Here is a 15,948-nt window from a genome sequence, read left to right as displayed (position 1 = left end):
ACATCCATATGTTATAGTTTAAAATGTTAGAAAAAATGTCTAATCAGAAACTAGAAAATTTTATTTTAGCTTTTTAATCTCTGACCAAAGAAGCATTAACAGAAGATAAATGTTTCCATGTGGCCAGGAAGATGTATCTTCAGCTAGAAGCACTTGGAGTAAAAACCTGAGCTTGGATCCCCTAACCCATGTAGAAGCCAGATGGGAGTTTTCTCTTCTGACTACCACATTCATGCAGTGGTGCATGTACATCCTTACAGACATGAACACAAGACATAAACATTAAAATAAAGAGAAAACTTTTCTATCCATTTTAGAATTCTTCAAAGTGATAAAGACTATTAAAATGATAGATATTGCCCACATATTTTGATTCGTAGCAGACATTGGTGGAAAAACTACCTCTTTTTATTTATATCAGTGTAATATTTGCCTTTCAAAAACCCTTCCACCTTTTCTGTGCCAAAGCCATGCAACAAATATGAGACCCCCCCATCATCTCTGAGAGCTGATGTTTGTAGAAATGTTATACTGTAAAAAGACAGAGAAGCAAAACAAATGCCAAATGTTGCTATTTACCCCAGAGGCACTAAGTTTATAACAATTCAACTTTTAGCCCTTAAGAGTAAGAACAAAAGGCTCCTTTCCCCAGGAATGCCAGGGTGGTGAGGTAGGAGTGGGTGGTTGGGAGTGGAAGCATCTTAATAGAAACAAAGGGATGGGGGAGGGGGATAACACGTGAAATGCAAATGCATAGAATTTCCAATAAAAATGATTTAAAAACAAAAAAGAAAATGCATTCTCACTAATCAACATCCTGAGTCCAAGTCACAGGCTATGAATGGAATAAAGGGTGATTAGAAAAAAAATGACACAAATGCTACCACACAATGTTTATGGCTTTTATTTCATATATGAGCTCATGCAGATTGGATTTACTTCAAATTCTTCACCAATAAATTCTTCAGAGAACAACAGTAATGGAGAGGGGGGGAGGGAGAGGGAGAGATTGTCAATTTAAATATTGCAACTAGAAACTTTTAGGAAAAACTCAGTGCTCCCATTTGGATTACTTATTTTTATTATCACTATAGACTTAGGTCCATTTTGCAAGCATAAGAAAATACCTCTGTAGTCTGTAGTTTTAACTTTGTGATTCAGGTTGTGTATGTCTGTGTGTGTGTTTGTCAAAACAAAAATTAAAAAAGAGCAAGATAAAATCAGTGTTTTACATTAAGGACAAATACAAATACAAGTACAGTTTGATTTCTCTAATATGTTCCACAAAGTTGACTATAAAATTCTGTAAACTTACTATTCCACTGGAGTGATGAATTGGATTTCTATCCATTGGATTATAATAGTTGGATTATTACTGTATATCCTGGCAGGGTGATACATGAAGGGGTAAGATATAGATGAGGTTCTTGTTTTTATTAGTCTCATCTGAGCTTCTATATTCATAATATAGAAATAATGCTAGCCTTTAAAAAAAATCATGTCTTTAAGAATCACAGCTACAGAGAATATCCAATTTAAAAAAAAAAAAAGAATCACAGCTAAATGATGTAAAAGTACACTTCAAACTTCCAGGGCATTAAAATAACCTTTAATTAGTTGTAGATCTGTTGCCTTTTAGGTTATATACAGTACAACTATAAATGCTGAGATTGGAAAGCTTTAACTTTAACAAATACCTGCTGTTTTGTTTGCTTTGGAAATACAACCCTTTATTGTGGGATATTCCTATACCTTTGATCTTCCTGGCATGCATTCTTCAGATGTAGAGGTTATATGTTTGAAGACAAAGAAAATCTCTCATATCCCATGATTATGGTGATAGATTTTGACAGATTCAGTCTTGTGGTGGAGGAAGCACACATAAAGCAAAAGAGAAGGCAGCTGGGACCATTTCTGCCATTTCCCCCTTTGTCCTAATGTTTAACAATAATCTTTGTTTTTCCCTTTGAAGAGTGATATGTGTATTCTTAGGATTTTAAATAACATTGTAGTATTTAGAATGTATTTACAAATAATGACTTTGATTTTAGTATTGTGATAAATCTACTTTGAAACATTTTGACTAGTTTTATTGTTACTTTGAAAGAGATGATCTGTTCCTCTTTTCCTCTGCAACTGCAACCATAAAACCTAGTGATCAAGTTTATATTCAGACTTGTGAGATATCCTAGATCATCGTATTTAATAAATGAGTTCTTCAGAAAGCCTTCCTGAGATTTGTACTCATTCCTTTTATATTGATACCTAAGACTTACTGGGAATAATGTTTAGAGTGAATGGGGGAAAAAATCTACTCTAATAGTGAACCATCTGAATTTAAGAAATGCAGTTTATTGCTTTGTAATTGTATCTGTGCTTTTACAATTGAAATTTTAATACTTGCATTTATAGATGGTTTATACTTAGAATTTTACATGTGGGTTGAATGCTGTTTACTTAAAATTTCATCTAAAAGCTATTCATCCACAATTGGTTTTATTTTGTTTTTCTGGATTTAGGAGAATATAAACTTATGCTTGTATTTCCTAGTCTTATGGTTTTTACCTATAACCATGTCTGCTTTTTATTGGTAGTAGATAATTGTTAATAATAATCACTATATGAGGCTGGAGAGATGGTTCACTGGTTAAGAGCACTGACTGCTCTTCCAAAAGTTCTGAGTTCAATTCCCAGCAACCACATGGTGGCCATTATCTGCTACATATGTCACTGGAGTCATGGGTCTTCCCATTTGTATGTTGTGAATATTGGTTTAGTCCCTGGGAGCTCTCGTTGGTTGGTATTGTTGTTCTTAGGGGTTGCAGATCCCCTCAGCTCCTTCATTCCTTTCTCTCACTCCTCCATTAAGGACCCCATTCTCAGTTCAATGGTTGGCTGAGAGCACCCACCTCTATATTTATCATGCTCTGGTAGAGCCTCTAAGGAGACAGCTATATGCATCAACAATATTGTCTGGGTTTGGTGGCTACATATGGACTAGATCCCCAGATGGGACAGTCTCTGAATGGCCTTTGTTTCATTCTCTGCTTCATACTTTGTCTCTGTATTTCCTCCTGTAAAAGTTTTTGTTCCCCTTTTAAGAAGGACTGAAGCATCTGCACTTTGGTCTTCCTTCTTCTTGAGCTTCATATAGTCTATAAATTGTATCTTGGGTAATCTGAGCTTTTGGGCTAATATCCACTTATCAGTGAGTGAATACCATGTGTGGTTTTTGTTTTTTTTTTTGTTATTGGGTTACCTCATTCAGTATGATATTTTCTAGATCCATCCATTTGCCTAGGTATTTCATGAAGTCATTGTTTTTAATAGCCGAGTAGTACTCCATTATGTAAATGTACCACATTTTCTGTATCTAATCCTCTGTTGATGGACATCTGGGTTCTTTCCAGCTTATGGCTATTATAAATAAGGCTGCAATAAACATGGTGTTTATTAAAGAATATAATAAAGTTTGTGTTCTTGTTATATGTTGGAGTGTCTTTGGGGTATATGCCCAGGAGTGGTATTGCTGGGTCTTCAGGTAGTACTATGTCCAGTTTTCTGGAGAACATCCAGACTGATTTCCAGAGTGGTTTTATCAGCTTGCAATCCTACCAACAATGAAGGAGTGTTCCTCTTTATCACATCCTTGCCAGCATATGCTATCACTTGAGTTTTTGATCTTAGCCATTCTGACCTGTGTGAGGTGGAATCTCAGGATTGTTTTGATTTGCATTTTCCTGATGACTAAGGATGTTGAACATTTCTTTAGGTGCTTCACAGCCATTTGTTATTCCTCTGTTGAGAATTCTTTGATTATCTCTGTGCCCCATTTTTAATAGGATTATTTGATTCCGTGGAGCCTAACTTCTTGATTTCTTTTTATGTATTCATTATTAGTCCTCTCTCAAATACAGCATTGGTAAAGTTCTTTTCCCATTCTGTTGGTTTTCCTTTTGTCCTAATGAGAGTGTCCTTTGCCTTACAGAAAGAAACTCTACAATTTTATGAAGTCCCATTTGTTGATTCTTGATTTTAGAGCATAAGTCATTGGTGTTCTGTTCAGGAAATTTTCCCCAGTGCCCATGTGTTCCAGGCTCTTCCCTACTTTCTCTTCTATTAGTTTGAGTATATCTGGTTTTATGTGGAGGTCCTTGATCCATTTGGACTTGAACTTCGTATATAGATATAAGAAAGGATTGATTTGCATTCTTACACATGCTGACTGCCAGTTGGACCAGCACATTTGTTGAAGAGGCTGTCCTTTTTCCACTGAATGTTTTTAGCTCCTTTGTCAAAGATCAAGTGACCATAGGTGTAAGGGTTCATTTCTTGATCTTCAATCCTGTTCAATTGATCTACCTGCCTATCTCTGTACCAATACCATGTAGGTTTTATAACAGTTGCTTTGTAATATAGCTTGAGGTCAGAGATGGTCTAACTACTAGTCTTAATGTCTTTTTTTCTTTCTACTTATACCCAAAGTAACTAATGTAGCACCCACAGGATTCAGTGTCCCTTTTCCCTAAAACGATTAGTGCTTAAGGGGTGATTGTTCCTTTTTGACTGTCACTTTGATTTTAATCAGTGGTCCTGAGTCTGCCACTGGATAATGATGTTTCTTGCAGATAGTATTCTGTTCAAAGGGAAGCATTGGGGAGAGGCTCTGGTGCCCTAGAGACCAGTCAAAATGAGAAAAGATAAGTCATCCCCTACTGCAGACTAGTCCTTTCTGAACATCGTAAACTCTCACTGAAAGAAAAAAGGGGACCTAAAAATATCCAGCTATCTAGCTTTTAATGTACAAATCTCAACTGTATATGTGCTGCCAAAGCAAGCACAAGTCCCAATTGTAAAAACACAAGAACATGAAAAGCCAGGATAACATGTCTCCAAAATCTGCCAATCTCAGAGGAATGGCCTCCTATGAGGGTAAGTTAGGCAAAATTCCAAAGAAATCAAATGATGATAACTGTGTTTGAAGCAATTAAAGAGAACACTGTAAACTTCTGAGTGAGTCCCCAAAGCACAAAGATAGACAAGTAATCAGGAAGTCAGTACAAGATATGAAAGTTGAATTCAGAAAGGGGATAGTTTGAAGAGAAACCCTTTTCAAAAATGCTGGAAATGAAAGATTAAATGTAAAACAAAACAAAAACTCATTTACAATCTTCACTAATAGAGCAGACCACAAGGAGGGCAGAGCATGAGGGCTTGAAGACAGTATATGAGAAATGTTACATTCTATTGAGGACTATAATTTTTAATGGAGATTTGTAAAAAAAAATAACATAAAAATTAAAAAATTCAAGTTCTTTGGGACACCATAAAAAACTAATAAGTAGAAATGGAGAATGTGTATGATGATATCATAGAACATTTCAGTACAATTAGTGCAAAAAAAAAAATCTCCTGTGTTAGGGCTCTCTAAAGTAGCACTTTGTAACCTGTGGGTCATGATCCCTTTGGCAAACCTACATCCCAAAATATTTATATTACAATTCATTACCATAGCAAAATTACATTTATGAGGTATCATAATTTTATGGTTGGGGTCACCACAACATAAAGAACTATATTAAAGGGTCATACACAGCATTGGAAAGGTTGAGAACCACTGGTAGAACATACGTATATGCTCTAGAACATATAATATTATAAAGATGGGGGATTTATTAGAATGTTTTACAGGCTGTGACCCAACTAGTCCAAGGATGGCTATAAAGTCCAAGAATCCAGTAGTTTTTCCATTCATGAAGTTAAGTGTTTCTGCTTATCTTTAGTATACACTTAATCCTGAAGAAATAGGCTCCAATTCTAGTGAAGAAATGGACTTATTAGAGAGAGCAAGCAGGCAACACATCTTTCTTCCATGTCTTTATATAGGCTGCCAGCAGAAACTGTGGCCCATATAAAAGGTAAATTTTCACATCACAAAAGATCTGGTAAAGTAGTATCTTCCCATATCAAATATCCAGACTAGAAGTAGAGCTCACCACTTCAAATTATTTAATTAAGAAAAAATATCTATCACAGGTGTGCCCAGCCATTTGGGTTTTAGTTAATGCCAGGTTGTGGTCAAGTTGGCAGTCAAGAATAATCACATTTCCCAGATTAAGAGAGGGGTTCATCCAAGTACAAAAGGCATAGATATCAAATAGCACAATATAACAACATTGCCACGGTTAGTCTGGAGAAATGGCTCAGCAGTTAAGAACATAACTGCTTTTCCAGAGGTCCTGAGTTCAATTCCCAGCAACCACATGGTGGCTCACAACCATCTGTAATGAGATTTGATGCCTTCTTCTGGTGTGTCTGAAGACAGCAATAGTGTAGTCACATACATGAAATAAATAAATATTTTAAAAAAGAGCATTACCAGAGTCATACATAGGTAGCACACTAAATATAACAAAACAAAGTATATTAAGAGCTGCAAGATAGAAACACCAAGTCATAGATAGACCCATCAAATAACAGCTGTTTTTTGAGGAAAAAATTTTAAAGCCAAAAGGACATGGAATGATATGCTTAAAGTCAGAAACAATACAACTTCCAGCCAAGACTACCCTGCCTAGAAAAAAATGTCATAATTGGTGGAGAAAGAAATATTCCCTGATAAAAACAGACTACAGTATTATATAACTTTTATCCATCTCTACAAAGGATGCTGGAAGTAATTCTTAGACTGAAGGGAATGATAAACATATCAAAAGTGATAAACAGGAAAAAACTATCAGATTTTAGAACAAATTTTAAAACCTAAACTCAAAAATAAACAAAAATAACAGAATTTAATTTACACTTTTAAGTAATAACTGTAGACTTTAATGCTTGTAATCCTCTATAAAATGACACAGATTAGCAGATTTGATTAAAGAACAAGATATATTTTCTTCCTCCAATGTACATGTCAAAGATAAATACTATTTTATGGTAAAATTATGAAAAATAGTATTTCAGGCAAATGGAAATAGGAAACAAGCATGCATCCTAACAACATAGACTCCAAACTAAAACTAGTCAGGGCAGAGAAAAGAACTTCCTACTGGTTAAAAGAACAATCAGGAAGATATAAAAAAATTCTAGGTACAGGTGCACCAAATTGAAGATACAAATTCTAACTACTAGATACAAAGTCACAGAGATTAGCCCCAACACAATTTTAATGGGTTTAGTTTTTAGTTAATTTTAATTTTAATCTCTCTACCAAGAGGTTATTCTGGTAAAAAAATAAACATCAAAGTTAAATGACATTATAGACAAAACGGATTCCATACAAATGCTGCAGAATAGGCACTCTTTTACGTATCCCATGGAAATTTATGTAAAATAGTCACACGTAAGAACACAAAGCATGTCTTAACAAATAAAACGGCAATGGTCTCTTGTATTTACAGTAGAATAACACTAGAAATAGAAAAGTTTGTTAAATAATGAATTGGTCACTAAGAAAATCAAACAGTTCCTAGAACTAAATTTAAAAAAAAAAAATGAAGCCGCAACACACCCAAATCTAATGGGACACAGTGAAGACAGGCTCCATTATGGAAATCACTGTGGAGGTTTTTAAAAACTTAAACATATTTCCACATGGCCCTGGTATGCGGTCCATGAGCATATACCTAGAAGATCATATATCCTACCACATAGATGCTTGCATGTCCTTATTTATTGCTGCTCAGTTCATAAGAAAAATGAGATCAGCCTCGATTTTTCATTAACAGATAAATGGCTAATAAAAATTTGACATATACATAGTGGATTTTATTAAGCCATAAGGAAAACAGAATTAGAAAATTTATAGGAAAATGGATGAAACTGGAAATTAAGTGAGGTAACTTGGATTCAAAAAGATAAACACCACATGTTCTCTCTAATTCCACTCTTTTTTTTTTGTAGTAACAATATGAACTTTATTCATTTAGAACTATACTATGACTGTTTACATACTTCATTTATAAACTTTGAAAGAGCTATCCACAAAAGGTAACTAAGAATAAAGCAACGAAAACAGGCAGTGAACATCAACACCAAATCTAACAAATCTAAGTTCGATGTTAACACAGCACATACGTTATATAATAGAGATAAGATCAGAACTGATTCCATCACAATTCAGTGAAAGCTCCTGGAGCTCCACTGCACCGTGTAAGGGGCATGCACTCTAAACACACTTCTCTGCACTCACTGCGCAGAAGCCAAAGGCATCCCTCTGCCCTGTCTTCATCAGTTTCCAGACCACTGTTTTATTTCCATTTAATAAATTCAGATTAGTGAATTCAACATAACCATTCCACAAACAATACATATCAGTCCTGCGATTGTGGATTAAGGCATGAAAGCTAAATGTGATATGGACAGATTTAGACATCACATGCATTTTCCTACATGGACATGTTATTTACAGAAATACATTTACATTAGTTGGAATATCATAGTAGGACATGAATGTATAATATTCACATCAAAAGCTGACATTATGGAATATATGTTAAATATGTGGAAAATAAATGGAAAGAATAGCCTTTTTTGTTTTCTTTTAAATTGAGATAAGGACAAACTGATCCTTCAAAAATAACCTTATAAAATAATCTATTCAGCAAAACTTGCATTATTGAATTGTGTAATTGAATAAGTTATTGTCATTACGGGAGTTAAGATTATTCTTGTGAATATTTCAGAAATATAAGAAGGTACCACAAGGGAGGCACAAGAACGGACTCCACTGTCCAAAAAGAACAAGTTCTCGAGGCCAGCAAATAACTGGTAGTCTTCCTAAAATTAATGTATTTCTTAGAACTGAACACAGACGCTACAGAAAAAAGGGCAGCTTTCCAATTTCAACGTCCTAGAAGACTCACAGAATAGTTATGAAAATCTGCTCCAACAAGTGACATTAGACTAAAAAGACACAGGTAGGAACAAGAAAGAACAAGCTCAAGGGTCAGAAGGCACAACCTGAAGGATATGCTCCAGTGAGTGAGTGATGATGGCAGACTGGATACAACGTCATCCACGGCTGACGTGAGGCTTAAACCACGCTTGAAGTCACTCCTTTAAGTCTTCTTGCACAAAACTGAACAATCCTTTCTTAGTGTTTAAAGGGTTTTTTATTATCATTTAACTCTTTAAGAAGATTTAAAATCCCACAACAGAGACGAGAACATTTTTCTCTCAGTCTGAGCATTCAGTGAAGCACCACACTCTCTGGTTTCTCTTAAGAGGAGAACAGGGAGGTTACTGTGGGACAGGGCTCACTGCAGAAACTGGGCTACTTTGCTGGCCCTGCTCCTTTGTCTGTGGTGAGTCAGGATCATTCCTGCCATGTTCTCCCTCACTGGCACTGTCCCAACCTCCTGACAGGGACTGGTGGTCCTGGGGAGAGCTTTCACAAGCCTTCTAATTCCACTCTTAGCTTCTACCTTTCATGTATGTGCATCTATGTGGAAGTAGTTCATGTAGATCCCAGAAAACTAGATAAGAGTTCATGGGAGAGGAATTCTTTAAGAAGGGAGGCTAGAACACATATGATTCAAAAATGGAAGTCTGGATATTGGGAGTGAGAAGGTTAAATTGGGGAAGGGGAATAGGGAGATAGAGGAGAGGATTGGGTAAAGGTAATGTCAGACAAATCTAAAGGTATATGAGAAGGCTATAAGAAAATCTGATAAGTAAGATAATAAAAAGTAAGTTTTTAGCAGAGGTACCCTTTGTGGATAAATAAAACTGTCCCCCAAAGCCATAGGTTATTAAAAATAATTTAGTGCCAGATTAGTGACTGCAGAGACTCATAGATGGTCAATTCTGTAAGAGTTGTTGGTCAAAGAAGGCCCTCAAACAGTATAGGCAATTGTCACTCCCTTTGGTAGCCCACCAGAACTCTGCGATAAAAACCTATTGCTAAAAACATCAAATACTTTGGTCACAGGGCCTAGAGAAATTCAGCTGGCACTGAGCTAGAAGCTTCTTCCCTGCTGCCTACCCCTCATTGTGCCAGGAGTTGCCATGATGACTTGCTAGGGAAGAATTGTCATCAGTAGCCTTACTCACTTGAGACTTTGAACTCACTCACTCAGGCAGATGAACCCACCAGTTTAATAGTGGCCAGTCTGTCATGGATAATCAATGGCTTTCTAATTAGATCTGGTGGCTGCTTCACAAGAGGGAATTCATACTTGTTACTTTGAACCTGGTTACTAAAAAAAGCCATCACTTGGGAGGTCATAATGGAGATCTACTGCTGGTGATTGGCTAAATAGACATGATGTGTCCATCAAATGGCCTTCTAAACAGCTATGAGTTTTGCCCATAGATTAATGCAGCTGTCAGCTTTGGTCAAAGACAGGTTTTTTTCCAGAAGTCAGTGGTAATTGCAGAAACTCATAGGTGGTCCAAATATTGATAATAAGTTACTGTTTAGTGCCCTACCACAAATGGGCTCAGGGAGTGCAGAATAATGGACAGAAACATGCAAGGCAGAGGAAAAAGAGCACAGGTTCCCATTCCTAACCAAGACGCTATATGTAGTTGATACCTACTGGTAAAGGAAAACTCAGTTTCCTCCCATGAAATCTTACTGAGCGTATTAACCACCTCCCCAGGTTGCCCCATTCTTAGGAGTAGTTGGCAGACACAAAAGGAACTCAATGGTAGTTTTGTAGACTATTAGCCTTATTTTGCTTTGTTTGTTTGTTTTTGTCTTAGTGGTCTTCTTTTGCTTGTTTTTTTTTTTTTTAATTTTAACTTTTGAGGATTTTTTTAAAAACAGTTTTGCTAAGTTGCCTGGAACTTAAGATTCCCCTGTCTTAGCATCTCAAGTATCAGAGGACAGACCTACACTACCAGGCCTGACTATTAATTTTATATTTGATGGACTTTAGGATATTAAGTCTACAGAAAACTGACACAGTTATCCACTTACCCAATTCTTGTTTTATAACCAGTGATATTTTTATAGTTATCCTATATAGGATTTAATAGTTTTGAGCAGACAGTGCATTCCTTAATAGCAAATTTTAAAGTGTTGTCACAGTCATTTCTTTTAAAATTGTAATAGGGTTATTTGGGTTACTTTAATGTTCTGTTTAATTAATATCCATTCGGTTACTAATTTCCCCCATACTGAGTAAGGTAAAACCACAAGTACAGTTTTCCTTTGACTTAGAAAATTTTAGAATCTTTATTGTACATGTTTTTTTTTTTAATGAATAGCACATAAAATGTCATTTGGGTTCTGCATTAGTGGAATTTAATGACTATGAATTTGTTTCATTTTATTTTGTCTTAAGGTTCATACAACTGTCAGTATGAATCAAGGTCACTACCCAGTAGACGGATTTATTAAAGAAGACTCTTCTCTGGAATTATTGCCACCTAAAATGTATGTTCTGTGTGCATTCACTTCAGCACTTTAAAGCTTGGGGTTACAATTTTAGAATTATTGATAACATATGACTGTTAAGTGTGTTTCTAGCCTGTTGTTTATAGAGTGCTACTTAAGTTCATCAATATGTCTTGCCTGTTACAGTTCTAGCTCCATAAAAACATATAAAAGACTGCAAGATCTTCAAACAAGAGGCTGAGGATCCAAAATTAGCTAAAGTTATTGTAGCTGAATGATAGAAATTTATAAAGAAAAGAGAAGTTCTCTGTTGGTCTTAAGAATGGCAAGAATAGTTTTTCATTTTCTTTTTTTTTCTTGAAACCATTATGCATAATCTTTACACACCAAGAAAACTTTGACTAATTCCAGGTTGCATCTTGTTTTACATGTACTTTATGCTCATTGTAACTAGTAATATCTTAATGCACACTATCAAACCTTTAAAAAAAAAAAACCAAGTACTGACAAAAATGTATTTGTATACTTTTATGCAAAAATGCTTAAAATCTGTACATTTATCTTTGTTTTTTAAAATAAAGTTGTTCAATTAAAAAAACTACCATAAATTAAAAAATTAAAAAAAAATGGCAAGAATACAATATAGGTTAAAGGTGATTTGAGAGGTAATTTATAAAAAGAATTATAGCAGTTTTTAAGTTCTCTTATTTTTTTCATCCTGTGAGATTTATATGTAATAATGAGGTTTATTATGCTATCATACATGTATATATTTATCATATTTACTCCCTTTATCTTTGATAGAGACTTTTAAGTATAACTGAGCTAGACACAACCGTCATGTTATTCCTTTATGGCCGTAACCATTTAGCTTTTTAAACAAAAATGCCCTGCTGGTCTATAATCCTGTTAGAGAGCACAGAACCATCTTGTTCCTCTTTATAACCCAAGAGCAATACAAAGAACAAACAAGTAATATTTGTTAGGTTAAAGCCATAATTTTATATTTTCTAGTTCTTGTGAATTCTTATGTTAGTTCAGCTAATATTATCTTTAAAACTGGGTTTTGGTGGGAAAAGAGACATAAAAAATGGCTTTTCAACTTTTCAAGTGAAAGAATTTTTTTAATATCTATCTTAGTTAGAATTACTATTGCTGTGATGAAACACTGTGACCAAAGCAACTTAGAAAAGAAAGGGTTTTCTTTCCCCTACAGTTCCATATCCCAGTTCATCATCAAAAGCAGGGAGAGCAGGGACTCAAGCATGGCAGGAACCTGGAGGCAGGAACCTGGAGGCAGGAACCGATGCCAATGCATCAGCTCTCTAGACCTTACTTAAATGATTGTTCACACTTATGTATATTTTAACTTTTTAAAGCTTGTTTAATACAAGAGTCATTCTAGAAATAAAAATTATAGGAGTTTTCAAGGAGCTGTCTCATTTTGGAACTAGTTTTATAAGTAATACCAGATACATTATCCAGGTTTCTAATTCATTTACCTCCTATAGATTCCTGCTATCCCACTGTCTGCTATGCTTATAATCTGTCTTCCATCTTCTACTGCACCACTTACTTCTCTTGTTCTCTTCCTCTCTCTCATCTCACTTCTTACTCTTCCTTCCTCTCCAGTTTTCATGGCCTGTCCAGTTCAAATCCCAAATTCTTAAACTTGAATTACTGGATTTTCATTATACTACCATAGTTTTTCTTTCCTACTTTAATGAGTCATGGACAAACTAAAATAATGAGTTTTGTATCTTTAGGTAGAAAACCTCTGACCTGAAGTTTGGCATCTAGTTTTTAACAGACACAGTACTTCTCTCAACCCCTGTAAATATAATTCTCTAGTCACTTTCTCTATGAGCCCTTTGCAAATGATAAGACCAGAACTTTAGGAACCATTGTGATTCAGTGGTCATAGATTTGTCTCCACGGAGTGGCCATTTTTATCAAATTTGTGGTTGCCATATTTGAAAATTTGCAAAATCCCAACAGATAATGTATTGGACAGTGTGGAGTGAACTTAAACAAAGAATAGGAATTATGATTTTAAGGAAAGAGAGGGAGGAGCTCACTCCCACCAGAGGAGGCAGGATTCCTCCTCCATTCAAACCAGTCACTGCCCTGGTAAGGCCATTCAGTGCTACCAGAGATTTTGCTGTCCTCCAAAGATCATTACTTAACTTTGAAAATTTCTAACTTAAAACATACAAGTTAATGAAATCATTCTGTTTATATATGTATAATGACTAGTAAAAGTTGAAAATTTTGTTCTAAATGACCAGTTTTTAAATTAAATACTCTACATAAATTTATATTAGAACCTTCATTCTTAAATGTAATTTTGTTTAAACAGTTTTATACATAATTTGTTTAGTGTGGCATTTTGAGGTTTCTGAGATAGGCTCTCCTGTTACCTGAACTTGTGAGAAAAGAGATTAGACCCTTCTTAGTACCAGTCCCTTCTAACAGTTGACAAAATAAGTTGATAAGCATTTTCTATGGGCAAAACTCAGTGTTGTGCACTATGCTTAACAAAGGCCACTTTTAATAGCTGATATTTCTGCATATAAGTACTTTTTACAGTGCTCCTCCATGGTTTCCGCTTCAAGCTTCTTGAGCTCCTGCCTTGACTTCCCTCAGTGAGGGCTATGGCCTGTTAGCTGGAATAAGCACTTCCCTACCCGAGTTACTTTCTCCTTGTCACAGCCACAGAGCTGCACAGCATATAGTCACACAAGATTTGTTTGTATTACCCAGCTTTTATTTTCTTAATTAATTCTGTTTCAGAGGGCTCTTTAACCATTGCAGTATTTCAATAAAATCTTTGTGACCATTGCCAAAAAGTACTTCTTATTTGTATGCATGACTTATTTTAATTGAACTTAAAACATCTCAGACATTATTAATATTTCTGCCCAAAAATGCCAAGTAAATGTGAATAAGAAATTAGAACATGGTATAAGGTATTACTTTTAGGAATTTTCTTAAGTTAAGTTTATATTAAAATTAAATTATGTGAATGTAATTTTTGTTCATGGATTCTCATTGATAATTGAGAACACATTCGTATAAGTCATCATATGAATTATTTTTGATGGAATAAAAATGAGAAGGCTATGGAGATTATATTCGTGCTTGTATTTCACATAGCGCATTTAACCTTTTTCAGGGTAAATAACTGCTCTTCAGATCTTGAAAGGACAGTGGACCAGCTAATTAGTGATTTAGAACATTCATCCTCCATACACAGGAATGTTTCAAGCCCGTCGGCTGTAATATTGGTATGAAGAACATTGGTCATGAAGTATTGTGACGCCAAACATTTGGCTCTATGTTAATGACAAACATTTACTTACTTTGAACTGAAGAGAGAAGCTGGAGAGATGGCTCAGAGGTTAAGAGCACTGACTGCTCTTCCAAAGGTCCTGAGTTCAGTTACCAGCAACCACATGGTGGCTCACAACCATCTGTAATAGGATCTGATGCTCTCTTTTGGTGTGTTTGAAGATAGCAGCAGTGTATTTATAACATAAAAGAATAAACAATTTTTTAAAAAAGAGCTTAGAGAACAGATTCTAAAATCTAAGTAAAATATATAGTCTTTTGTTTAAAAAATTAATAGTCTGGAAGAGGGGCTGCAGTCTGAATCTTAATGAATCTCTTCTGTTTTAACTCTAATTTTTTTAAAAAAAAGTAAAAGAAAGGACCTCATGTTGCTCAAACTTCATTTGAACTCACCACATAGCTCAAGATGATCTCATCCTCCTGCCTGTACCCCCAAAATGCTGTGATTGCAAATGTGTCTTACCACATCTGTCAACTTAAACTTTTAACAGAGCCATATTTATAATCATCTTTTTCTAAAAACTGTGTATATACTTTTTTCCTTGATATATTTTTCTGAGATAATTTTAAATTGAAAAGTCAATTTAAAATACAATTTTATGTTAAACACTATCTTTATGGTAGCTTTAGTGGCAAATGTTTGTACTGCCAATACTTTGAAGACTGAGGCAGGTGGCTCATAGATCACTAAGGATGGAGGCATATTCCTATAACCAGAACACTATAAAGACAGGGCAGGAGGCTTATTATAAGTTTGAGGACAGCCTGATCTATGTAAGTGAGTTCCAAGCCAGTCAGAATCACATGGTGAGACCCTTTTTCACAAGTGTGTGAGTGTATATGTGTGTTTATGGGAAAAAATCTAGAATGCTATAACAAAATGTTAATAGTTTCTACTGCCTGGTGTAGCTCAGTGGTAGAATGCTTGCCTAGCAAGCCTGAGATTCGGCATATCCATATTATGTACATAAAATTGTTAATTGTTTTTATTTCTAAATAGGTGGGATTAGAAGTATTTTTATTGTTGTTTTTTTTCTTGCTTTTACACTTCTGTGGTAGATCTATGTTGCATTTGTAGCCAAAAGATAGCTCAAGCTTTCACAACTATAATGTATCTAAGCATCTATGTTTGTGTTTTATATTTGTGTATGATTCCTTTTCTTCTTAGGAAACAGAAGAAATTGATGAAGCACTGAAGATAGCAGGCTGTAATTTTGAACAATTAAATAATGCTATAAAAGTAAGCATTTTGA

At 35.0% G+C, this 15,948-nt stretch overlaps 1 protein-coding gene across 1 annotated transcript in view; it reads left to right on the top strand.

Annotated features, from left to right (window-relative positions):
* The window catches only part of RNF17 (ring finger protein 17), a gene marked incomplete at its 5' end in the record, with an annotated part of 104,206 nt that overhangs the window by 3,477 nt on the left and 84,781 nt on the right, over positions 1 to 15,948 (top strand). Inside the window, 3 exons of the mRNA XM_080926543.1 lie at positions 11,292 to 11,383; positions 14,520 to 14,631; positions 15,864 to 15,935. Coding sequence (XP_080782669.1) covers positions 11,292 to 11,383; positions 14,520 to 14,631; positions 15,864 to 15,935 — 276 coding nt within the window. The remainder of the gene's footprint in view (positions 1 to 11,291; positions 11,384 to 14,519; positions 14,632 to 15,863; positions 15,936 to 15,948) is intronic.

Source organism: Micromys minutus (genome assembly GCF_963924665.1).
Source record: "Micromys minutus genome assembly, chromosome: 12".
In the NCBI taxonomy this organism is placed as follows: Eukaryota; Metazoa; Chordata; class Mammalia; order Rodentia; family Muridae; genus Micromys; species Micromys minutus.
The sequence above is the reverse complement of the archived record's forward strand: the minus strand, read 5'-3'. Positions and strand labels throughout refer to the sequence as shown.